The 26,656-nt window shown below is 47.0% G+C and overlaps 1 protein-coding gene across 4 annotated transcripts in view; it reads left to right on the forward strand.

The window, feature by feature from the left end:
- IQSEC3 (IQ motif and Sec7 domain ArfGEF 3) overlaps positions 1-26,656 on the forward strand; it is a 107,304-nt gene that overhangs the window by 62,657 nt on the left and 17,991 nt on the right. For all 4 annotated transcript variants that reach the window (XM_054815499.1, XM_054815526.1, XM_054815505.1 and 1 more), the window contains exons 3-5: positions 3,079-3,367; positions 9,537-10,630; positions 15,504-15,665. In XM_054815499.1, coding sequence (XP_054671474.1) covers positions 3,079-3,367; positions 9,537-10,630; positions 15,504-15,665 — 1,545 coding nt within the window. The remainder of the gene's footprint in view (positions 1-3,078; positions 3,368-9,536; positions 10,631-15,503; positions 15,666-26,656) is intronic.

Consider the following 26,656-nt stretch of genomic DNA (forward strand, 5'->3'; position numbering starts at 1 on the left):
TGACGCAGGTCCAAAGTCAAGCTGAGGAGTCAGTCTGCAGGTCAGACTCCAGATTAAGTGGGTCTGTAGCCATGGAAAGGGGAAGGCTGTGGCAGAGCTAGAGACCAGCACTCTTACAGTGTTGCTAGGGCAGGGACTAATGACCCCAGGCTGGGCTGAAAAGGGGGAACTGGAGGGGGCGGGGGGGGGGTGGTATTTCTGGGTGCCCCAGGTGAGGCTGGTCAGGCCGTTAAGCTCTGTTAGTGCACTAAGGGCCCTGACAAGGCTTTCCAGATTGCCTGGGGAATCTTTGTGTCTGGAGGTATTCACAAGTTGACTGAAGAAGGCCCAGATTAACCTTACCTGTCTTTGAAAATGGCCCTGCTTTGAGCAGGGAGTTTGAGTAGAGACCTCCAGCCTTCCCTCCCAGCCTAGGCTATTCTGTGATTCTACAAAGCCTGCTGGTGTTTCTTATATATTAGCAGTGCGTGCAGGATATCCTGTCACTATGAATGTTACTCACTCAGACTCTGAACTCTGTGTGACAGCAGACCAAATAGGTAGCATACACTATAGGTGACATACAGCCTTACAGAGCAGTGGGCCCAAATGCTGTAAACTCATAAACACACACTTCACGTTCTACCATGAGCAGCCAGTGGAGACCCTCAGAAAAATAGACTTAAGCATATGTGCAAGTGTTTAGAGGACCATCACATCAGGGAATATTTGCTGGCATTTAGAGTCCATTCATGCTCCAAGGGAAGTCAACTAGCTCTCTAGTCTACTGCCTCAGGCCCTGATCTGCCCTAAAGAAAGTCTGCATAGCACACTGTGCGCTGTGGCCTTGACTCAGCAGAGCAATTTGGGATATATGGCTTGCTGAATCAGAGCTTATGCATCTAGCTGAAATTGCTTTGTAGGGCACAGTCCGGTTCCCACTGAAATACTTGCGAGGCTTTTGGCACACACTTCAATGAAGGCATGATCAAATCTATGTTCACTTGGTCATCCCTTGAGCTGAGGATAAAAATTACTGCTCTGCTGGTTAAAATGAAAATGGATAGAACAGAGGCTGCCAATAAAAATGTTATGGTGAGAGCTGTAAGGGAAAAGTCTTTTATTAATGTTTCCTGCAATGTGGATGGACGTAGAACAGAAGGAATTAAAAATGGGTACATACCTTACATGTACATCTTTAGGTGCAGAAAAAAGATTGTTCAATTATATTGTATCAGGAATAGAACAAGGAAAGATTTTATAAGGTGTACAACCTAAAAGGACAGTTTTATGCCTCATTTTAATGGTGGTATTTCCTGATTGATGTGTATGCAGATATGTCATTTTAATATGCTTTGACAAAGTTGGTTATATAGCATTTATGTAAGAAAGAGACTGATTTCTTCTGTGAATTTATTTTTTAAAATCTAACTGGTGAATACACGCATATGTATAAAAGAAGAAACTTTCTACCTTTAAATCCTTCATCTTAGTTCTGAAGTTGTGGTACTGTCTTTGGCTCATCAGATTTGGAACCCTTTTAGAAACTGTGGGAATATTTCTAAACTTGATTGTTATATCTACTGAATAGAAGAGCTGCCATTGGAGATAATGAACTTCCTTTTAAAGTACTAGTAAGTATGCAAAAGTGCTCCGAGGCTTAGGAGGCAAAGTCTATTTACAGTTAGAAGACTTGGGCTCTTAAGTGCTTACAGCACTTTTGAAAATGAGACTTAAATGCTTCTAAGTAATTTGGGCACTACAGAAAATCATATCTAATTTCCCTGATTTTGCTCTGACATCAACACCAATCATGAAATGATTTGTTATCTAGATGACAGCAGAACTGGTCGTATGTGGAGCAAATCCAAGACAAAGAAATATGATTCAGAAGTGAATTAAATAATTTAATGGTGTTTAAATATAGGAGGCAGTACACATCCTTGGTTTCAATGGAATTAAATGCATTGGTTCTGTAGTAATTATTTCCAAACTAGATGTTGCTCTCAGCTAAATACTCATCCCCTGGAAACCAGTGGAGCTCTGTCTGATGTACATGGTGCAGTAGAACCCAGAGTCCATGTGGACTGGCCTGCACACTCTTGGAAATCATAAATTATTCCTCTGTAGCCACTGGAAGGAGACTAATGTAACAACAAACACTCTCATGGTTCATACAGTCCCCCAGAATACCAAAATCTTGTTTGCGATTGGATGTTTTCTGAAAAACAAGAGAGGTTAACGACAGACTTCCTTAGCACTTCAATGGATCAGACATATGCTAATCCCATCCTGTCCAGAGTGACATGTCAGCTCTCTTAGAGTGCGCTGTTGTCAGGCCCTGATTTCACACAATTACTGCTGTGGCTGACAGGAGAAAAGGGTGTTTTCCTTTCTCCACAAGATTTCAGTGGCACAGCAGAGATCCTTCTGCGGGTCAGAAAGAAACAGCTTCTTTGATGGAAGCTCTGCAGTCTGCTATGGCTGTATTGCAGACATGCTTTAAAGAGTGAGGATCTCAGGGCTGGCTGGCTCTGTTGCATCTTTATACTCTCTGCTCTCTAAGAGTTCCTCTGGGAGCTCTGCAACATTCAGCTGCCCCTGCACCATTTCCCACATGCCCTTAGAAACTCCAGGGGAAAACTGGATCCTTAGGATCCAGGCTTCATGCCAGATGAGGCTCTGGGATGCACAGGAAGATGCTGAGCAATAGGCAGCAAGGGCACAGCGTGACTGCCAGCCGCTGGCTGCTCCAGGGAGCAGGAGAGGTGTCCGTAGGCCACGATACCCCCCTTGGCCCCTCGCCTCCAACTGCAGCACCTCAAGCAGAGGCAGCTGGGCAGCTCCAGGAGTCACAGAACTGGTTCATATACTGCGTGTAGCACAAGTGCCTGCTCTCAGGGAGGGAGGGACCAGAGATTTGGCTGCATCAACCTAAAGTCCTGATCCATCACTGAGAGAGACCCCTCACAGCTGAGGCTCCCTGAACATTTAAAATGCAGCTCAGTGAATGAGTATAGCGAACAACAATAAACATAATCATGAATAAAATATAATAAAAACAAATAAAAAAAGCGAAACATTGCGTTTTGTTCACAGTGACGATCCCAGCGGTTCCACAAGCAAGAAAGCCGGGTGTGAAACGGAGGATCCGAAGGAGGCCGGCAGACAGAGTGGCCAGGAAGGCAGGTCCGACACCCTGACGCTAAAAGCCCAGCATGCGGAGCTCCAAGAAGAGCAGGCAGCGGGGTGTTCCCCTCTGGTGCAGAAGGCGAGCCTCCACCACACTGGCTCCCCAGTGAGAGTGCAGCGCAGCAAAGGGACGGCCTCGTGTTCCCATGCAGCTGCCTCCGATTATGAGCTCTCCCTTGACCTAAAGAATAAACAGGTACAGAGGCTTCCTCCTCAGGCTATGGGAGAAGGGGATGGGCGGGTGGGACTGCATTCACACTGTGGTGGGACATCTTTCAGCAAATACTTTAGCCTTTTGTTCACCTCGAGCTTTTGCCCTGCCTGAGCAGGCCTGGCCCTCTGGTTACTTGGGGCTGATGGAGGAAGTAGCTTCCCCTTCTCTGACTGCAACACCCTTTCACCCAAACCTGCTGGGCTCTGCTCCTTATTGCCTGGGTTCTGTGGTCCCAAACGGACCCAGATACTCAGGTGTGACTGTAGGCTTAGAGATGGGTTGTGGGCAGCAAAGAGCTGCAGCATCCAGAGATAGTGCTTTGCTCACAAGCATACAGTGCCTGTAGGGCTCCCAGCAACTGATTATCCCAAAAGACCTCCCTCATGGGAGAGGTGTGCAAGAGCCATCTTGCCCTCTTGGATCACACTGGGCAAGTCCCCAGTGCAATTCCACATTCGCCTCTTCAAAGCATGAGCTTTCAGAGGAAGTGGGGTTTATTCAATGAGTGTCCTGCACAGTGTCTACCACAATGTTTGTGTATTGCTACCATTGCTGCCTTCAGTCCAGCAATGGATGCTGAAGAGACAGGCAGGTTTACCAGGCCGAGAGAAAATGATTCAATTCTTGAAGCTGCAAGCCTTGCCTCCTGTGCCCAAGGCTACAGCCTATCTCCACAGCACAAGTCTACCCATCTATAGCTGCATCTCCCGATGGGCTCCCAGCAGGGGATAGCAGGACAGGGGCTAATAGCAGCTGGCCTCCTCACTCGAAGGCAATGAGGTAGAACGTGCCCTCCCTCCCTGCATCTCTGTATATTACAGCCCAGGAGAGCTGTTGTGCAAAACAAAACCTAAAGAAACATTTCTGACTTTTCGCTGGGATGGCAGCTCAATCAGAGGCTGTTTGATATGCAGACCCTGCCGTATGTGAGATGAGGAGGACAAGCAAGCGCTAGTGACAGTGTCTAGATTACATTCAGTGGGTGAATTCAGTGGGAGCTATTGCAGATGAAGGGTCTCAGCTAATGAGCTTTCCACAGAAGAAGCTACTGCTCCTGGGACATCTCTCTGCTACTTCCCTCAAGGCATTGCTGCTGTCCCTAAACATACATGTCAGATCAATGGCTCCGTAAATTCCTGAGCAGAAAAGAGACCTTGGCTCTTTAGCTCTGCCTTTCTCAAAATACTGCATACTGAACTCGGACAGAATTCTTGCTTCACACCAGGAAAAGAAACAAGAGAAACTAATTAACTGGCTTCACAAACTAATGTGACATATCCTCAGGGTGGGCCAGATCTTGGCTGCTATATATGGGCTTAGCCTCCTCGATGTCCTAGAGCTGGTCTGATTTGTCCTGGGGACTGTCTGTCCTGTGTTATTTCAGCTTTAAGGTCATGTTGTCCTATCACTGTTCTTGCAGCAGAGGCCAGACCTGCCCTGGATGCATGTGAGACAGAGAGACAAGTTAGCTGCTCGTTCATTAATTTCTGGTGCCTCACAATACTGACCTTGCAGGGACCTAGCCTATCTCATAGGTGAAACCACTTTTCTCACAGCAAAGGGGGCTTACAGTATGTGTACTCCTCCAGCCTGACGGATGTCCTCAGTGGATTGCCTCCAGCTCTGCAAGGGGAGATTTTCAGGGAGTGAAGAGTATTAATTCTTCCAGTCTTGCACTGTAGTATGTGTTTTCATAGGTATTCTTATCAACTTACTTGACAGTAGGTTCCCATTCTCGTGAATGGGAATAAGGTTGATAAGACCCTCCCAGCACTGTCCCAGTGGTTCCCTAGTCATAGCACAACTTGTAATACACTAATAGAACTTACAGTAAGAAAAACAGGTGGAAGGAGACATTTTTAGTCTCACAGTGCAGCTGAAGTCACATTTAGCTGTCAGGAGAGGACTGAGTGCTGGTAAGGAAGGAGGGTAGCGTACAGCCTTCTCTACAGGGCTTGGAGGTGCAGGACATCCACCAGTCATTGCCCCTCAGCACCATAATAGAAGGTTGGTGAGTGGTGTCATGGCTCTCCTTGCTCCCCATGAAACAGAGCATGCTGACAGTGTGCAGAACAGAAGTACGCTATGCTGGGAGGCTGGAAAGGAAACTCAAGTGCTAAAGTTGTAATGTTGGGAAAATGCAGGGGATCACAGGAGAGAGGAGCATGCTTTCAGTTGTACATACTCTGCTGTGCTGATGGGTGGCAGATGTCCCATGTATGAAGGAAAACATCCCATTAACACATAGCCCTTACAGCAATGTCCTTCCATTGTGAAAGGTTGGTGGGAGGGAGAGGCGTTAAGAATAGAGAACATGTATGCTCCATATGTCTTTTTAAAATTTTTTTACAATGCATACATTGACTTTAGTGACTTAGATTCTGTCACTGAGCCTCATTCTCTTCTTGCTAACATGGTGGCATGTTAGCCATGCTCAGTGGCAACTTGGGTGGAAAACCAGTGCTAACTGAGAATAAGATCAGGCCCAGTCTCTCCTGGCAGATTTATGAATTTACGCCTATGGGCAACAAAGCCATGGGGTGTGCACCTCAAATGTTTGGCCATATCCAGGCCTGGCACTTTGGCTTGCCTTAGGCTGACCTTGTTAAAGCTCCCTTCATGTGCAGTCCCTCATGGCAATGGATATATGCCAGTCATTTCTAATTCAGCCACAAGGCCTGAATTGCTCAGACTGAGTGTTCATATTGAGGCCCAGAAATGTATTAAGCTAATTATTCTTTGAAATCCCCCCGACCCCCCTCCTGCTTTTTCCTTCCTTTGGTGCCGGCTGTCAGATCATTCCCCAGAGAAGAGTAGCTTTAAGTAGGCAATTACTTGTGATTCATAAGGTTTATTAGAGTGAGAGAAGTCCAATCATGTCTGGCCTTTCTCGCCTCTCAAATGGGAAGAGAAGGTTTCTCCAGCAAGTCAGACATACATCTCCATTACCTGTGACTGCTGTGGTGCTAATGGATGCCCTTTCTTCCTTCAAGAGGAAGAAAACAGGCCAACAGCTGTGTGAAATCCTTAATTCCTCTGGAGTGTCAGTTAGCTCGACCTGATAACAAATGTGAATGTCTCAGACATCAGTAAACAGTAAATGGCTGGGCTGCATCAAGGAGAGAGAGACAGAGACCAAGCAAGGATGGGGAGGGCACTTCTCTAAGGGGGTGCTGCTTCTGGCTTTGCCAGTCTTCTCAAACATCCTTTGGACCAGTCCTTGCTATCCCAGCTGCAAGACACTGTAGGACTCCCCTTGCTTTGGACAGGGCCAGATGGCAGTGGATCACATGCAGAACCTGTCCTTGCACACCAGGTATCAACTGGAGAACAGACTAGGTTGGGAGTCCTCTCGCTTTACATCTTGTTCTGCTCCTTAATGTCTTACCCCTTTGGGAGGACTGAGATAATGGACTGCAAAAAGCTGGTGATGTTTTATCAAGGTACTGACAGCTTGCACCATTCCTTTAGACTTCTAGAAGGATCTGTCTTCTTAGTAGCTATTAAAGTCTGCCTTTTTGGGAACTGTCCTTGCATGAGATAAACTGGTCTTTTACTTCAGATCAGCAATGACATCTTGTCTTGGCCTCTAATAACATCAGAGCATATGAATTCCATGTTTTTAGAATGGCTGTCACCTCCTTGGAAACCTCAGATAATTATAAGGCTCTTGCTTCTGCCTTATTTTGCATTTTACTATTATTCTGTCCCTCAGATAGCTGTGTCTGTCCCTCCCATTTGTTCCTCTTTCCCTCCCAACACAATTAGCTCTACATTTTGATTAACCAGACCATTATATTAAGTGCTCACGGTCAGTTGTCAGTAATAACTGCCTGGGTTGGGCCTGTGCAGGTTATTAGTTTAATTTGCATTTATCTGTATAAGCCTTCCTCATGAAGGGAAGGGCCAAGGGATAGCTCAGTCTCTTTCCAGGAAGGCCAACTTTAAAGAGATGTGGCAGGAGTGCTGGTTTCATGGTGTGATTTAAGATGGTCATTTTGGAAAGAAGGACAAAGAACCCCAGCAAAACCCTTCTCCTTCCTACCCAGAATCTCTTCTTGTCCCTGTATTCCTCTTTCCTGCCACATCAAATTGGCGATAAGTAGTTGTTTATCCAAAAAAGCCTACTGACAGGTCTTGTGGTAAATGAACCTGAATCCATGATCATCGTGTGCATGATTTTTAGCACCAGTTCTGCAGATCCTTTCTGGGAGGGCAGCAGGGCAAGTATTAGGCCAATGTTTTTTAAATTAAGGGTAAGCAGAACTCTGAGCCAGCTGCCTCTACCACTGCAGTGGCCAACTACATTGGTAAGAAAATTGCTAGTATTTCTCAGTGCTGGGCTTTGATGCTTGCTTTGGACAGATGTGAATTCAAGGGCAAGGCAAACAGAAGCCAAACTTATGTTTGAGCACAAGGCAAAGGGTCCCTGCTTCATTTCCAGTGAGGGAAATATGAAAGCATGTGCCCCTCCACCCCAGCTCCCTTCCAGAAATGGAAGCCTCCCATCCAGTGCAGAAGGATCCCTAGACTTGTTGCTGCCTGGGGTGATGGGCTGTCAGTGGGCAAAGCCTTCAGTACTTACTCCAGCAACCAGGACACCAGTGCAGGGACACAATGGCTGGTGTCATGTTGTTCCTCTCTTCCTGTCATCTCCCAAGGTCATAACTGTCTTCCCCTACCTCCAGGGGAGTTAGTATTGGAAAGATGCCAGAGGTGATTTACACTTCTCACAGCTGTCATTCCAGGCCTTCACTTGTGCCTAGATCACTCACTGATGGTTTTATCTGCAACTTACGTAGTGTTACAAAAAAGGAAAAGAAGAAGGAAGCAGATGACGTGACATGACTCTGTAAGACCCTTTGGATCTGCTAATGAACTCATACTCACCACATGAATGATGTAGTGTATCCTCTGTTAATTCAGGACTGATGTTACTAGCAATCCCAGTCCTGCACTTCACCCTTTTTGGCTTTTCCACATATGCACGCACACATATAAACACTACAGTCTGCACCTGCACTCTGCCCTGTGAAGTGCCGACAATGTAGAGTTTAGCACATAGTTCAGCCAAAACCTCAGTGAAGGTAATTCGAGTTCATCCTTCTTTTTTCTTCAATCCCATTATCCACCATAATCTTCACACTGTCCCCCTTGTCCATCATCAGTCAGTCACTGGAACCAAGTCATCTAACATTCTGCATGTTAGTGAAGGTCCAGCTGCAGAGGAAGAGTGAGGGGATTACCAGGAAGTATCAATATTAGACTACAGAAGAGAAATTACTATACATACTTGCTTTGTTGAAGCCTGTTGAGATGCCACTTAGCTGTTTGTGTATGTATTTCCATGTGTGTTTGTTGTTACCAGTTCAGGAAGGAGTAAATCCTCCTTCTACTAGTTCTTAATATCATCTTTCAACATTTAAAATCACAATTTTTTTACCTTCAAAACTGAGAGTCTTTCTTTTCTTGGGTAGTTTTCATTTCACTTCTGGCTGACACCTGAAAAACTCAGATATCAGAAAGGAAGACACTTTGGGATTCAGAGTGCTTTTTAAAAGATGCTGAACAAACCCAGCCTCCACTAACTTCTATGGAAGCTGATGTTTCTCACTAGCTCCTATGATCAAGCCAGGATTTTCTGCATTTAAAAATTAACTTTTCTTTCCTTTTTCTGAATGGTTTCTCTTTTCCCTGAGAGTATTTCCAAAGGTGACTAAGGAGAGGAGGAGCATTAGTAACATTCTGAGACAAGGGATGATGCTTGACATTACCAGAGCACTGCTGAGCGGGAAGACACATTGCTGGAACACTGTATTTGTGGTGATGAGCTTGCCCTAAAGGCTGTCAGAAGTGGGTCTGCAAGGGAAGGGCACCTCCAGGCTCCAGCTTGTATGGCTGGCACTCTAGGAAGAGGCGTGATCATGTTAAAGCTGTGAGGAAGTTCACAGTACTGATGCTTTAGCCAGTGATGCCCAAAGCGGGGCCTTCTGTTGAAATCAGGGGCACAGCAGTGCAGGAAAAAGCTAATTCAGTGTTAGAAGTTCCTTTCACAGTCATTACAGACTAATCAGTGTAGGAACTGGAGTAACAGAAAGACATCAGAAGTCAATTAGCAAAAAATAACCTCTCCTGTTTGTATGTCTTTCAGATCGAAATGTTAGAGCACAAATACGGAGGTCACCTGGTATCTCGCAGGGCAGCCTGCACCATCCAGACTGCTTTCCGGCAGTACCAGCTCAGCAAGAACTTTGAGAAGATCCGCAACTCACTGCTGGAGAGCCGCATGCCACGCCGCATCTCTCTGAGGAAAGTCCGGGTCCAGAATTCAGAGAGCTTCTCTGCTGAGAAAGCCCTGGTGGAGGGGTACAACTTTGTGGGCATCCCATTGGTGAGGTCCCCATCTTTGCCAGCCACCATCAGTGGGGCACTGACTGAGCTGGAGGACTCCTTCACCGAGCAAGTTCAGTCCCTGGCCAAGTCTATTGATGATGCCCTCAGCACCTGGAGCCTGAAGACCATGTGCTCGCTGCAAGATGGGGGCTCATACCAGATAAGGGAGACTTTCAGTGCGAGCTCAATGCAGCCAAACCAAGACTTAGAAGCTGAACTGCAGGACAAGGAGAAGGAGGAAGGGCTCCTGCCAGATACCCTACCCAAGAGCAGCAGCACTCTCATGATGGCTTTTCGAGATGTCACAGTCCAGATTGACAACAAAAACATCTCTGTCTCATCGTCTACCTCGGTGTCCATGGCAAACTGCCTCAGCAGCAACGCCCAGGCTGGGCTCTCTCAAACTACCAAGGCTGAAGAAATCCCAGGAGAAGGGGAGGGAGAACCCAGTGAACCACCGGCTGCCCCAGAGAGCTTGCCTGAGTCTAGAACTCTCCAGAACAGCCACACTTTCACTGAAGTGAATGTCAGTACTAATGGCACAGGAGACAGCAGTGCTGAGCCTGGGCAGATGGCAGTGCAGAACCTCCAGTTTGATGGTAGCAATGAGATGGGGCAAAGCAAAGGCTCTGAGTCTGAGAATGCGGACAACTCAGAGCAGCTGAGCAGCAGCAGCACCTCCACTTCAGCCAAGTCAGCCTCTGAGGTGTCCTCAAAAGAAGCACTGCAGGCCATGATCCTCAGCCTCCCAAGGTACCACTGTGAGAACCCAGCTAGCTGCAAGTCCCCCACACTTTCCACAGACACCATGAGGAAGCGCCTCTACCGCATTGGGCTGAATCTCTTTAATATGTAAGTGACTCTTCCTCTTTTGTATTTCCCAGCCTATTTCATGCCTCAGAGGAACAGGTGATGGCAGGCTCTTGGTCCAGATCCATCTCTGGGGAAGTTCTTTCATATTCAAGAGCATGACCATCTGGTTATGCAGTGCAGACCACAGGTTGGCTGCCCAGAAGCTTTTTACCTAAAGTCCCCCAAGTGCTGTCCTGATCCTTCTGCCCAACACAGGAACAAGCCCAGTGCCCTATGAATAGTGCCCATGCTTTCCTGAATTCTGAACCTTCAGTCCCAGTTGCTGTCCATTTGGCATCCACCAGCTGAGCCTGGGATCTAGGCTCCTGCTCCACTCTCTTGCAAAGGACCAAGTGTAGCTGGGGATGTAAACCCAGCCCTGGTTACTTAACATGTGGCATTTCCAAGTAAGGAGAGAGAGACAGAGGTAGAGCTGAGCTTGGCTAGCCCAGAATGAGTGCTCTGGCTGTCATTTTCCTTCTAGTATTTGGGTAGATTTTCACCTGACAGACCAGGTTTAGTCATCTCAGTCTCTCACACATCTGAGTGATATCCTATGAAAAAGCTGTAGGTGTGAAAGCGAAAGCAGAGCAGCCCAGAGATTACCGTCAGAAGAGGTTAACTCGAGGGGTCACACACAGTCTATTTTGGATTGGCAGAAAGCAGCTGAGCTCCTATAAGGAGCTTTAGATTTGCTTGTTGACTTTCAATGAGACTTTTCTAATCAAAGCAAGCCATGAGAAATACTGGGTTTTGCTCCATCATCACACTGTCACCTTATGCTGTCTTGGTTTCCATTTGAGTCCCCTGATGAAGACGCTGAGGATGTAATGCACCCATACTAGAAGAATGTTTTGCCACGCATTACTGTGGACCTTTTGGTCAGAGCGAGGACTAAAGATTACGCAGTCCTGGGCAGTTTTGCACAGACAAGGGGGCAATGCACAGGATTTATATATGTGTAGTATGGAGGCTGTGGACCCCAGGAGGCAGGAAGCTGGAAGAGAGGTTTTTAGGGCTGGGCACACAGCACATCCAGAACCGAAGTGATGTTAGAGCAGACAGATTTCGGGCTCTTACAGAACTGAAGAAGACATTTTATCTCTGAGATCATGATGTGAACAGGTGGGTCCACATGTGTATATCAAAGTCAGGCTCTGGGCCCACACAGATTCACCTAATGAACACGAGCACGCTCAAAGGAGAGGAGATAGCCACCAGACAAAGGTGGGGGCTGGTTATTATAAAGCTAGTTCCAGGTCCACACGAATGTCTGGGATAGGTGTACTTCTGGAGGGGGATGTGGGGCTCATGTCTCTGCTACTAAGTGTTTCAGTATTCTCAGCTGTGCTTGGAAGGAGTCCCTTCCTTTGGTTTTCCTTTGGTTCCTGCATAGTTGACATAAGCATTGATGTGAAGTTAAAGCAGGAGTGAAAATGCTTTTTCCCAGCTTCTCCTCCTCCCCCTATCTGCCTGGCACACATTCATGTGACAGATTAGCAGCACCAGGTCTGTTTTGAGGAAGCAGCTCTGCTGTCTTCCTTCATTCAGTGACCTGGGTTCACTGCATCTTGCAGGTCCCTCTGGGATAGAAGACTTACTGTGGAGCTCTGAACACAACTTCCTAGCCAGGCTTCCCCTGCTCCCTTGAAACTAGCTGCTGAAATAATGTGCGGTAATGTGTAAGGCTCAGTTTTCTTGACAAAATGTTGGAGGACCAGGAGGGAGGAAACTGACCTGTTAGCTCTGGGCAGTGAAGCCTTTTTTTATTCTCTGAGCAGGATCTAAGGGACACATGGCTCCCCTTGTGACACCATAGTGCACCTCCATCCGAGGGGCTGGGAAGGCCATTCAGCTTTCTGCAGTTATTTGGTTGTAGGTTTCCCTATCAATTCCCAGCAAGGAGCCAGTTTACCACTGCAGGGTTTGTGATGTAGGCACCAACCCACAGGGCATGGAGCTGAGGCTGTGCGTGCCTGTGTGCACATCCTTTCTGCTGACCACTCCCCTGGACCAAGAGCTGAAAGCCTCCGGTCGCTAGCAGCATCTGCCATAGTCTATCCAGCCTTGCGTTGCATTTTCAGAAAGCAGTGCTCTGGCTTGGAGCAGCCCCCTGGGAACACATCGATGCTGCGCTGCTGTGGCACTTTCCCCATCCCCACTCCACAGTGAGGGGGTGGAATCCCTGGAACCGAGAGCACTTCATTATGCAGCGCTGCTGTAATAACTCAGTGTGTGTGGGCAGCTGGCTGCGTGGGCAGAGGGAAAGCCAGCAGGACGTGAGGAATCCCGCAGCATTTGCTGGCTGTGCTTAACACCCCTGCAACACTAAAGAAAATAGCAGGGACCAGGCTCAGGAGGGATGGAAGTGGAGTTGTCTGCTGCACATCTGGGTAAAAGCTGCATGCTGCAGTACATGGGACACATCTGCAAGTGTTCAGTGGCAGAGATGCTGCACTGCTATCAGGATTTTGCGGAGAAAAAATTGAATCCCAGGAAAAACTGATGAAAGGCTGCTGTTAGTGGAAGAATAGTGTGTGCAAGTATATTTGAGTTATAGTCTAGGCAGGGCAGGAGGGCTGTCACAGCTGGACTGTTTTATCCTACATCCCCTTGCATTGTGTGTGCCATCTCTACTGAAATCTGCACATCCATGCTCGTGTGTGAGCTGCATTTTTCTGGCCATACTCAGTTCCCAGCTCCTCTGGAGTGAATCCAAAGTCACTCCAGTGGTTTTGGAGTCACACCAGTGTAGCTGAAATCATCCTCGTGCTGTGAACACCATACTGTCCCTCACAAAATACCAAAGTGTACAGGTGGAGGTGCATTTTATGAATCTCCATTGCTTAGCTTGACTTTAGTCCTGACCATATGACCTTTGCACTTAGCAGAGAACTTTGCCCATGCTCTTCAAAGGTGAACCAGGAGATCTGTGTGATAATACAGAAGGTGCAGTGTTGCTTTTCCCTGAAGAAGTCCTGGATTTTTTAGTATCAGATCTTGCAGCTCTCCTGTTCATAAATTGACTTGTTCTCCCAGCCACTCTCCCCAGGGATGCCACACTGCCCAGGATATTTTCTTTGTGACATTACAGAGTAAGCAGAACTATTTCAAGCCCATCTACTTTTTGTATACCCATGAGGCCCCTGTAAGGAGCAGGCCATTCTCCTGAATGCTGATCCCCTTATAGCTAGACATATGTTGCTCACCCACATCCTTCACCACCTGACAGTGTCACAGTCTGTGCCTGTGCATATCATACATTCACGTGCTCTGAGATCTCATCCTATCCTTTCCTCACCCCAGGAAACTGCCTGAGCAAACTCACTTCTTGAGCCTTGACAAAGATCCCTGAATTTGGGTTAATGATGGAAGTATCGCATCCTTTTATGAAGATGTTAGCCTCTCACCTCTCCCCACTCACCAGCTCAGAGAACCAAGGGAATGTGGAAATCTTTCTGGCATTTCACTAATTCCCTTCAGCAAGAGTGCATCATGACAGGCACCCTTCAGTGGGGCAGACTGAAATACAGGAAGAAAACCTCCTGCACAATACGCACATTGTACTGTGGGACAGGCTTCACATAGGTGCAGACATTCCCAGGATACATAGAAGCATGTGTACACATAGGAAACATGAGGAGAAAGCCAAAATATGCAGACACACAGGCTCTGATGAACATGTATGGTGCAGGAGAAATCTGCATGTACAGGACATAGACACACACAACCATGTGTGCTTGTTGAGACATGCGCTAGCCCCAAGAGCTGCATATGCGGGCACAGACACTGGCACACTAACAAGCAGAAAATCACTCCCACAACCAGGCAGTCAGGCCCACTCAGCACCAGGCCTGTTCCCAGAGAGGCGCTCACAGCCACAGAGGGAGAAAAACCCTCTGTCTGGGAGCTGCACGCAGCTCTCTCCCAGTTCTGACAAGGCATTCTCCAGGTGCATGCTCTCATCCACCCACACACAGAGATTTCTGCCTGAGGGGGTAAATCAATAGAGAAGGGAAGAACAACACAGCTAAGGGTGGGGGGAGTGGAGGAAGAGATAAGCAAATCTAAGCATGGGATTTCTGCTCAAACAGCCAGCACCAGGCTCAGGTGAACAAGGTAGAAAGTGTCACTCAAAACTGAGTACTGAAAATGTATGAAAAAGAGATTTTTTTTTTTACAGAAAAAGTGCCCACCTTTGGTCATCCCCCTTTGTGTCTTGAGATTCATTTGCCCATAGACTGTGGCAGCAATGTCTCCTAAGTCTCTTCACAGCCACGTTTTTCCCTTTGCCTCTGTCTGCCCTACAGAAGGTGCAACCCCAGCTTCCCTAAAGCAAAGGGCTGTGTGCCCAGCTCTCACCCCTGGTCCTTGAGGACGGCTCTCTGTGGGTTGTGTTTGGAGCAGCTGAATGTACTGATATTTCCTGTGCTGTCTGTGTGGAACGCACAGGCTAATCACGTCCTCACAGGGGCCCTAAACAAACCAAGCTGGGGCAGGGAGGATACAAGAGCCTTTGACTCTGGAGCAGACAGATGGCAAAGAGAGTCACTGATGAGTCTGGTGGTGTGCAGCAGGATCCTTTGTGGCAGCGGGATGGCACTTGTGATCACCATGTGACAACAGGTGCTGCAAGTGACACAGCAGGTCCCATGGCATCCTTTTGACCTCAGCAGCAACTGGGGAGCACCCCCCCAAGCCCCAAGTCACTTTTCCCTGCCCCCACCAGTTCCATCCCTGCCACACACATGAACTCATAGGAGCCCATGTACATACCGAGGGCTGCATTGCTGCAAGCCATGAGGTGAGCCAGAGGCAATAATGCCTCAAAGGTATTATGCAAACTCACCGTGTCTCTGTCCTTTCCTTTCAGAAACCCAGACAAAGGGATCCAGTTCCTGATCTCCCGAGGCTTCATCCCGGACACCCCCATTGGGGTGGCACACTTCCTGCTCCAGCGGAAGGGCCTCAGCCGCCAGATGATTGGGGAGTTCCTGGGAAACAGCAAGAAGCAGTTCAACAGGGACGTCCTGGAGTAAGTGTGGAAACCTCTTGCCCTCCTCCCTGCACCATAAAGGAATTGCCAGCCCACTCTGCCCCTGGCTACACTAACAAGCACCCCGTCCTCCATGCCCCTCCATCCCCACTCTGCAGGAACTTCACCATTCCCACTGCCTATCTGGCACCTCTCAATGTATTTCCCAGCAATGTGTTTCCCCCTTAATATCAGCAGCCCTTTCATTTCAGTCTCTCAGAAGGCCTGTAATCATGTAGCAGGAGCTCAGCACCGTTGGGTGGTAGAACTAGTGATGCTAGGAGGTTTTGTGGCTGGGAAACTCTGTGACTGGGGTCTCACCCCATCCAGATAAAGCACTTCTGATGCTTTCTGGAAAGTACTAAGAGAGGCAGAGGAGGAAAAATATCTGCTCCTTGCTGTGAGACCAGCAGGGAGCAGCGAATGCTGGCTCCACATCTGGTTCTCTTTCTGTCGCTGTCTCCAGTTTTCAGATGGGTGGCCTTTTCAGTTTGTCCAGCTGCACAATGGGGATGACAAGAGGGGAGTTGGTCCTGTTTATGATAATGAAGAGGCCTGCATGAGAAAGCGTGCTACTAAGGGTTTATCATTACCACTGCAGTCACAGAGCACTGAGGAACATCCCCACTCCCAAAACTCCAATGGGCCGAGCTGTCCCTTTTCTGAACAAGGTCTCAGGTTTCCTCTCTGTTTCTGTTCAGTGGCTGCCTTTGCTGGATTGTTCCCTTCAGTTTTCCCACCAGGACCCTTTCCTGGTCACATAAGCCATGCATCTCTCAGCCTACACCTCTCTCCTCTTTCCAGTCTTGCAATTTGGGCTGCAAAATCCTGTGAATACCTATACTACCTCAGTGTCTGCCTGTAGCTCTGCCTTTCACATTGTAACCATTGCTAACTTGTCAGCCCTCAGCATTGCAGGAGCAGGGTCTGAAGTGTTGGGAAGAAAAGTGTCTTACCTGTTGTTCTGAGTGTTGTCCAAGATGACAGGCTTTCTGCAAAGATAGGCCTGGGGAACTGAGATGAGCCTTTGTTTCCTGCTTGGTCCTGCTCTACTTCAGATGAGGGAAAAGGAGAAATCATAGCTCTCTGTATGATAAAAAGGGGACATCAGGAACAGGGGACACCACCTCCCACCCTGAGAACTGCTGTAGCGAAGGCAGGGCAAGTTTGCACCAGAGTGTGAATGTGAGGGCTGCCATGCAGGGTGATGTGACCTGTCTAGTCAGGGGACAACAAGCTCATTCAGAGACTTGTTTCAAGGGATGACCAGCACTCAGCCAGGTCTTGCTTTTATTAGGCAGAACACAGTTCTTAGTGAGAGCTGCCTTTGCATTAGGCAGGGAGTCCTTTGCACTGTCTCCTTTATTATATTCTCCCATTCTCCAAAATGTTCTCCATCTCCCTTGAATTTTGCAGTGGTTTCTCTTGAACTAAGCCAAACAGAAACCCTAAATCCAATACACACACCACTTCTACTCCAGGGAAAGACTGAAGGATGCCAGTTCAAGAGCCAAATCCAGGCCCAAATTTCAAAATTCATTCCTGCTGCAATTGCTACTGCTTATTGCTGCAGGTACCTGACCTTTGGTCCAGCTCTTTTTTTAATATACTGTATGGGTATTGATTTGGCCAGCAACAAGACACATGTTCTTTCCAGTCTCTTCACGCTGAGAGCTACAATTAAAAGTAATTGCCACTTTTTCTCCAGCAAGCAATGTGTGGGCTGCTTCCCCTGACAGATACTCTGCTGAAGTCCAAACCTAGCCTCTGCACAGACAAGGAAATACTGCAATAGCAATAGGCTGGCACTTCCTTGTTGTCCTAAATTTCGCATCATCCCTGCAAATGACCATGTTCTTCTGCCTCACATGTGACTACAAACTCTGTTATCAGCAGCTCCTGGGAACAGTCCCTATTGCAAAGCTTGATGTCTGCCTCCCAGCCTCAATGCCCAGGAGCTGCTATGTTGTGGTTGCCCTTCTTGTCTCTGCATGTTGCAGGAGGCCCATTAAAGCAGGTGGCCCTACTCCAGCATGCTCGTTACTCTCAGTTTCCACTGCACCTTTCAATGTAGAACTCCAAATGTTCCATGAAAGAGTGACCCTGCCATCCTATTTACAGATGTGGAAAGCAAGACTCAAAGATGGGAACTGAGCTGTTGAGGCTGTGTGTACATGGACATATCTTGAACATGGACTGTGTGTACGTGGACATATATCAAGCAACTGAGTCTGAATTTGGGCTTCAAACCTGTGTCTGATCTCTCCTGGCAACAGATGATGTTCTTGAACTAACAATCTGTGCTGCCATCCCCTCTTCACAATAAATTGCTGATTCGTCTTCCTTAAAGGCAAAGAGAAAAGTAGGCATAAAATATACACAAAATGTTCTAAAACAGGAAGGAAAAAACATATTCAGCTGGTTGTAGCTGTGCTATTTGCAGGTACTTTCACTCTCTTCCTGTGTCAGTTCTGAGCTTGGGGTTAGCAATGGTTGGTGAGTATTGCAAGCAAATTTTCATCAAATGCTTGTGAGACCTGGCTGGGCAATGGCTGCACACGCAGTGGTGTGACATGCCTGGAAACAAGGCATTGCCAGGAGAAATTCTGACCCACGATTATCATCCTGGATATTTTTCCTGTCCATGCTGCAAGGAAGAAGAGGGCTGGCAGTGTGGTATAGCGTGCTGGCATTTCCAGTACACTATAGCTCAGGGGCTAGTCACAACTTCCGAGTTGTTTGTGTGGGAGCAAGAGGCAGCTCAAAGACCTTCTGGCATTTTACAACTGTCTAAGACCTAGTGTGGCCCTCATTCACCATCTAACTCTAATCAAACTAGCTCAGGAACACTGGCACAGATTGGGAGAATGGACTCTGCAAGGGCTGTCTTGCAGTCCCTACATCTACCCACGCTTAGCAAGCCAGCGTTAGGATACGTGGTATTCCTTGGAGAGCATGTGGCAGGCAGGATAGCTCCTACAGTAGCTTCCGCACAATTTGCCCAATGCCACAGTCATTTTTGTGGCCCAAGTGGGCAGAAGAATGGGCAGTGCTGGTCCTGGCAAGCTCAAATGCCCAGGCAGGGTGGCCATGAACAGCCAGTAGTTGTTGGACAGGCACTGACCATCTGTAGTGAGCAAGCCTGTATGCAGGGGGAGTGGTTTCTGCTCTTTCACATCCCAGACCTGGCCCTGGAGCCTTCCCAGCCCATCCTCTCTCCCCCAAAAGCAATTTTAATTATTGATGCCACTTGCTGTGTTAGTTTAGCTTTCACTCGATATGAAAACTTGTGTTAGAATTGTGTATTGTAAGCATTGTTTCTATTGCAGCCAGGTTGAATTAACCCAACTGCATGAATAAATAATAGGACAGCTTTTAAAACATCTGCAAAAGTGTCAACCTCCCTTGTGCATTTGGAGGCGGGGCAGAGCTGCCTAGGTTACAAACTCCAGACTCAGCTTTAAGTCCAGCCATAAGTCTATACTCTGCAAACTTCTCTTGGCTTCTGTAGGTACTGAAGCTGTGCTGGCTGACAAACAAGCCAACCACCTCCTGTTCCTGGAGTCAGGCAACAGAGCTCAGGAGCACACAGTGGCATTTGGCACTGTGAAGATGATCCCTCTTTACTGCCCACCAAGTAAATGCAAACCTCCAGAGACATGCCATGCTGGTTGCAAAGCCTCTTATGTACATGGTCAGGGCGGTGAGTGATGGTAATGAGGCTTGAGCACTTTGATATGCTATTTTGCTTTCCCACACCTGCATGCCCAGCGCCTAAAAGCCCTGGAATTATCTTCTCCCTTCCATCCTCCTACTCTATCTTTCACCCTTTAACTGATTTTCTTGGAACTCAGAAAAGGTGTCTGGATAACTCACAAGTAATTATACATGCTAGCCAGAGGAACAAGGGAAAAACCAGGGGATTTTCAACAGTATCTGACTATAATTGGCACACATCCTTTGATAACACTAAACTGCTCAAGCCTGTCTGTTTAGGGAGATGCAGCATGTCACAGAAAAGGCTTCAATCTTTAAAAGTAGGATTTATCTCACCTTTTGCTAGCCACCACCAAGTTTAGCGTCTTCTATCAATTTATGAATTCCTTTAGTCAATGGAGAGACACAGGTCCCTCCAAAGTGTTGTTTTTCTCAATGTGCTAGTTTAGGCTGGACATCTAGCTTTTAGGCATTTTATGTTAGAGGGGATAAATCCCATCTGTAACCAGTTTTGAGCATCCCACAGTAACAACCATTCACCGTGTTCCAGCATCCCACAGTAAGATCCAGCCTCTTCTCCTGGGAATCTGCTTCCACAACCTGCCCTACAGCCAGCTGGGAGGACTCACTGGAGACCTGCCCCAGGGTTTCAATGTCTACTGGTCCAGGGAATACATCTGTAGAGAGGTAGCCTGGGCCATTAAAGCACTGATCTGGTACTGGGCAGTTTTTATCAAATCTACTTGGCAAGTACTGCAGAAAAATATTTTTGTTACTTTGAAAATGTCAGGCCCAAGCCATTAACACATATTTTTTAGATGAGACACATCATCATTCTTGCATCCTTTCTTCATTCCTTTCTTTTGTATTACATGCTCAGATGTATCGTTTATTTCTTTCTATGCACTCTTCACTCTGTGTTTATTTGTTGCTTTTGTTCTCCTTCATTCATACTTCCCTTTAGTTCATTCTTCCCCTCCACCTGTTTCTGACTCAGGAATTGCTTCCATGTATAGTTCATTCACGAACAAGATAACGTGAGTGATGCCATGAATGGAGCTGGCTGGGCTGCTGGTACTGGATGGTTTGTGGTCAGGTCGTAGGACTTGGAAGTGCAGAAGTGGCTGTCCTGGTGCATTTGCTGTCAGAGGAGAAGGGGTCAGGGAAGCAAGCAGAGGAGACATTGTGCTGAGTCGGGGGCTGGTTGGTGTTAGACTGTAAGTGGCTGTTAGACACACTCTCCCTGTGGGTGAGCAGCTCTCCTGTCTGTCAAGCCTGTATTGTCTCCTCTTTCTCTCATGGGAAGTCGGGGAGAGAAAAGCTGCTCTTAGGAGCGTAAGTGCAGAGCTGGGAACCCAGCAAAGAGGTTGTCTCTCAAAGAAGTGTTAGATTCCTCTTGGACTGGCGGAGTGAACTTGACAGGTTAGCCCAAACTAGCCTCCCTTCGCCTTCTCACTGAGGGCATTACAGAGGATCAATAAGGAACATGCATTATAGGAGGGTTTGAGCACCACAGTGCTGCAGCTTGCACTGTGGAGCAATAGATAATGATGTGATGGAAACAGGACAGAAGGAAGAATGCATTAGGCAGTTCTGACCTCCTGCTGCAAGCAGAGCTGTGTCACAGATCAAACTTGTGAACAAGAGCCACTTTCCCATGCCAGGCTTGCAAAGGCCGAAGGTCCAACTTGAAGCTGCCTAGGTGCCCAGGGAAATAGTGGTTTCCAGTGTCCCTTGGAGGGGAAGATGAAGGCTGGGCAGAACCCTTCCCTGCATGGCCAGCATGCCTGCAATGGGAACAGCTCTCCACCATGGGAGGCAGCTCTGGTGCAAGGCATGGTACGCTGGGCAATTTCTCGCTTAGGAGGGAGTGGATGCCCAAGTGAGTAGCCATGTGAGCTACCAACAACCCTGGGAGGGCAAGTAGGTGTGACAGCCTCAGAAAAAAAACAGGCAATACATGTAGTGCAACTTTCCCCAGAAAGGGAAGACTGTTGTGGGCCATGGTCTCTGTTGTAGAGACTACCCTTGTACAAGGAGGGCATGGAGGGGAGGACTGGGATATGCGCCCGTATCTGCTGGTGCAAGGGATTAGGGAGTTCTGCTCACTCTTCTTTCTGTGATCCTCAGTTAACATGTGCAGGGCAGCCTCCTCACGGGGAGCTGAACTCTTCCTCTGCAGTCCACCCTAAGCCTGGTTCATCTTCAGAAAGCTTGTAGGGTTAGGGAAGCTGAGAAGAGGGATGTTCTTTATTAATATCTTTGTGCCTTGTGGTTTTAAACTTTCCACCTGGCTGCCTCTCCCCTTGCTCCCTCCCTGAGCATGGGCTGCAGGTTCATTATAGATGCTTTTAGTTGCAGCCCAGCTCCTGCTGCATTGTCACCTGAGCGGAAAAGCTGGAAAATAGGTCATTATGCTTGGGCGAGCAGATCCCAGCCCCACATGATACAGCTGCTTCCTGCCTTCACTGAACCCTTTCACCACAAGGCTTTTTTGCCATGCTTAGCTCTATGCTAAATCGTTGCAGCTCTGATGCAACTATGTCCACCCCTTTTTGGGGGGATCTATGTCCTGCAGCCTAGGAGGCAGCATGGCTGCCACAGAGGTAATAACTGAGCAAAATGATCCAGCTAGGAGCCTACCCTTTGGTCCTGGCACCTGGCGTGCAATTCTCTGCAGCTGTGAGGTGCCTGTCTGCCAAGTGCCTCAGGACAGACCAAGCTCCCCATGTATACAGGTGGCACAAGAGCCCTTACACTCCACCATCTTGTTTATGAGGCAGGGTGTCAGCACTTTTCCTGCTCACTTCATCAACATGATCCAAATATCTAAAGTCCTGTCCCTGCAGGTACTGTGCTAAACACATTTCTGGATGCACTGTGAGCTCAATTCACGTGGCTTGTTGCAAGTCCATGGGGAGGAAGGAGTTGAAACAGGAGGAGATTTTATAAGGTGATTACTCTGCCTCTATTTCGTTATCCTTCAGGCCTCCTGGTGGTCCTGGAATAGGCACCTCACAGGCGTTCCGCTGTTTGTGGAAAAATGAACTCAGCACTGGTTTTGGCACATGCACATAAGCTGCTGGTTTATTCCTCGTATGCAGAGCGCCATCCACTCTCAGCTCAACCTTTGTCTCTTGCATTGGCAAATCCAGTTCTGGGGAGAAACACCTCCCTCATGCATGCGGTTACATTGCCTTTTACATTGCAACTCTGGATGCTGATGAGATCAATGTACTTTTTGCAGTGTACTTGACAAGATATCCTACGTCATCTTCCAGGGTCTCTACCTTGAAAATAAAAGACCTGCTTGCTCTGGTTTCACAAAGAAAAGTTGCATTGCATTTCAGGGGAACTCTTGATATAGGGACCGCTGTGAATTTGAAAAGTTAACAGGAGTCTGTAGAGGAGTCTGAGGTCAGGCAATGCAGCAAAACTTGTAGCCACCTAGAAGAGGAGCAGGAACATGGCAGCCCCGTGGCACAAGGCTCTTTCGCTCTTTGAACGGAGTTTGCTGTTTCAAATTTGCTCACAAAAAATATCAGACAACTATGATCCACCATTCTTTCTGTCTGTCTAGCAGCAGAAAGTAGCAGCATACCTGATGGCTCCTCTAGGAGCTATTCCTCAGACCTTTGGCACAGGCTTTGTCAGATAAATCAAATGCAAGCTCAGGCTGAGTTTGCTTGAGTCAGACTTTCTTCCTAACCTGTCCTTTCTGTTTGGTCAACTTTTCTCAGGAAGCAAGATGCTTCCTTCTTTAGGCTGAGAGACAAATAGAAGGGACTCCCAGGAGTTCATCTTAGAATTTACAAAGTAAACCTGCATCTGTCAGTCTGTGAAAGAAACTCTCAAAGGAGAAGCTGAGCATAGCTCATGTAGCAATGCCTGTTTGAGTTTGAAAAAAGCTATAAACAGCTGCCTTGTCCTACTTGTCCTAATAAAGACTTGATGCTTTCTGTATCAAGGGCATTGACTTTATTATTTGAGATTTGTAGACAAAGGGGAGGATGTGTTAGGGCCACCTGTGTGAAGGAGGAAAGACTGATCAATGAGGGAGGGAGCGAAAGGTACATGATTTAATGCTGGTGGATTGGGGTTACTAGAGTGACCTCAGCAGGTCTCACTGGTGTGTGCAAGGGCTCTGCTTTCACACATCTGGAAGGAGACAATAACAGCAAAATCATTGGAGTCAATGCTGAGAAACATCACGCATTGGAAAGGATTAAAAAATAATAAGAAAAGTCCAACTGCAGAGGTGGTTGCAGCTGTGAACACAATAACGACTAACCAGAGAAAAACTTTTCTTACTATCAAAGATAAATTCCAAGAAGCAGAACGCCTTGATGTCAACCCAAGGGACATGTGAGTATAAATATGAGAAAAATAAAAATAACAAAGGAAAGAGACAGCAGAGGAAAATTTTGCTGTTGCCAGAAACCATTTGTGAATGTTTCTGCAGTCCACCTCTTGGAGAGGAAAAAAAAGATTTCATGTAAGATTTCCTATGAGAGCAGCCCCATTGATTCTTTGCTCTTGCTTCTCACCAGTTGTTCCTAAGTTTTGATTATATGGAGTTTGTGCAGGCAAAGAGCCCATATTTCCCAGTTCAGATTGTAAGGACTCCAACCTTAGAAGATATGTTCAGGCAGAGCTCTTGGCAAGTTATTCTGCGGGTGTCACTCCAGTTAAGCAATGATATCTCAACTCTTGAATCAATGGGGGAATGGAGGAATGGAGAGACGTCTCTGAGCATTTGAACCCTGTCCCTCACCCATTTGAGACAGCATGCAATAGATTTTTATTCTAGCAAGGCTGCACATGGCATTCAACAGCCTACCTCACAAAACACTTCCCAGCAGCCTACAGCAAACTGCATCACTATAGAAAGGACCAACAGACGCATCTCCAGTTTATCACAGAAAGGAAGAAGAAACTGATGACAGCACATCCCTTTATTAGCAGAGGTTGGTTTGGTAAAATTTCCAGATAATCCTAGGAAATGGAAGGATCCCCTCCCCCTCTATTTTCCCTGTACCACTCCTCATACAGTACCAGACAACCTGTCTTGGGGAAAATTTCCTCCTAACCTTAAATTTGGGGTCAGTTTATCCTTTACAACATGAGAAAGCAAACCAAACACAATACAGAGGATGAAATAAAGGGGGAGGGGGGAGATAGAATTAGCATCCAAGGTATATAGAAGCAGAAGATAAGAGGTCTTTGAATTTTTAATACAGTTGTGATATCAAGGTGGTGCCATATGACTGAAGATTAGCAAATTAGTGCTTTGTATTTAAGGAAGGCTTAAAGAAAATGGGATTTTGGCACCTGTGAATTTCTTGGTCTGTTGGATAGAATGTCAGCTTTGAGAATTTATTTATGGGAAAGAATAATGGCAGACAGGAAGGTAAATGGTACATACCAAAGCCAGTGGAGAGTAGATTAATTCAATGTCTGTCTTTGTTAAAATAACTGGTATTCTAGACAAGGGACATGCAGAAGGTAATTCTAGACTTCAGCAAAGCATTTGATGTGAGAAATTGTTAGTTGAGAGTGGAAGAGAGAGAAATTAGCAGAGGAATCATAAATGGGGGAGAGAATTGGCTGATGCAGACATTAGTGCCTACATACTCTGCTGAAATGGGAAGCTGGGCCTAAGGGGGGTTATGAGGAGAGTTTTCTGAGTCTAGTCTTTTGATTAATGTTTGCAGTAATGACCTGGACACAAAAGGTAGGAATAAGCTAACCAAATGTGCTGAAGCCCCATGGGGAAGCTGATGTCATTTCAAATGACCAAAATATCATGCAATAAGAATAATAAGAACTAGATTATTTGACTACTACAGACAGCAAGAACTGTAGTTGTAGGTTTTGGGGACTAACAGTAGGATTTTTATAAACTGAGAATATTTTAGTGGAAAACAAGAGGTGGCATCCCCTCCTTTCAGTATCTAAATTGGCTATGAATTATGAGTGTGCAGTGCATCACTGTGAAAGGAAAAGTGATACCAGATGAATGAGGTGAAGGATTTCCAGCAGATAACAGGGAAGCATGGCACTGAAGTATGGTGGAAATGGAAAAGATTGTGTGGGATGGGTAGAAATGTATAATATGAATAGGGGTTGGGACAGAATGAATTGTTGGGGACTCCTGGTGTTTGACTACATAAGCAGAGTTTTACCCAGCCTTGATGTTACAAGCCAGCTGGTGTTGCAATATTGTTTCTGTACAACAGCTTCCATTTCCTATTTTCTCTGAGCTGGATCTGGTCTTTTGTGGTGGGTTGACCCTGGCTGGGGGCCAGGTGACCACCAGAGCCGCTCTCTCACTCCCCTCTTCAGTAAGGCAGGGAGGGGAGAAAGGAGGATGGAAAAAACAACCCCAAACTCGTGGGTTGAGATAAAGGCAGTTTAATGTAGCTAAAGCAAAAAGCCACGCGCGGAAGCAAAGCAAAAAGCAAAAGATTATTCTCTACTTCCCATCAGTGGGCGATGTCCGGCCACTTCCTGGGAAGCAGGGCTTCAGTATGTATACCCCTTACTCTGGAAGACAAACATCGTAAAAAAAAAACCAATGAATGCCCCCACCCTGTTCCTCCCCCTATTCTCAGTTTCTTATTGCTGAGCAGACATCACATGGTATGGAATATCCCTTTGGTCAGTTTGGGTCAGCTGTCCTAGCTGTGTCCCCTCCCAAGATCTTGCCTACCCCCAGCCTGCTGCTGGGGAAAAAGAAATGTTGGAAAGACAGCCTTGATGTGTGCTGGCACTGCTCAGTAGTAGCCAAAACACTGGTGTGTTATCAACAGTTTGCTAGCTACCAATACACAGCACAGCACCATGAGGGCTGCTGTGGGGAGAATTAACTCCATCTCAGCCAGACCCAATACATCTTTAAAGACATAATGAACGTTGTTGGTGCAGTGGTTGAGTGGGTGTGAAGACTGGTGAGGAAGGGACGTGTTGTAAATGAGGCTGTGTACTGGACAGAATGGAAGGTGAGGAGAGGGCAAGTGCAGGAACAGCTCGGTGAATAGAGATGAGAGGGATCGGTAAGTGGGCAGTGAACAAGTGCATGTGCTGAGAGGGAGGGAGGAATGGACAATGTGTGAAGGATAACCAGATGATAGGAAAGGCAGAAATATATGGATATATGTATATATATATTGATCTTGGTATTGATACCGGTGTCTAAATATCTATGTTGATATAGATGTCTAGATATCTGTATCTATATAGATCTATAGATCAATACATATATATATACTTTC

The sequence above is a fragment of the Grus americana genome, chromosome 1 (assembly GCF_028858705.1).
Source record: "Grus americana isolate bGruAme1 chromosome 1, bGruAme1.mat, whole genome shotgun sequence".
NCBI lineage: Eukaryota > Metazoa > Chordata > Aves > Gruiformes > Gruidae > Grus > Grus americana.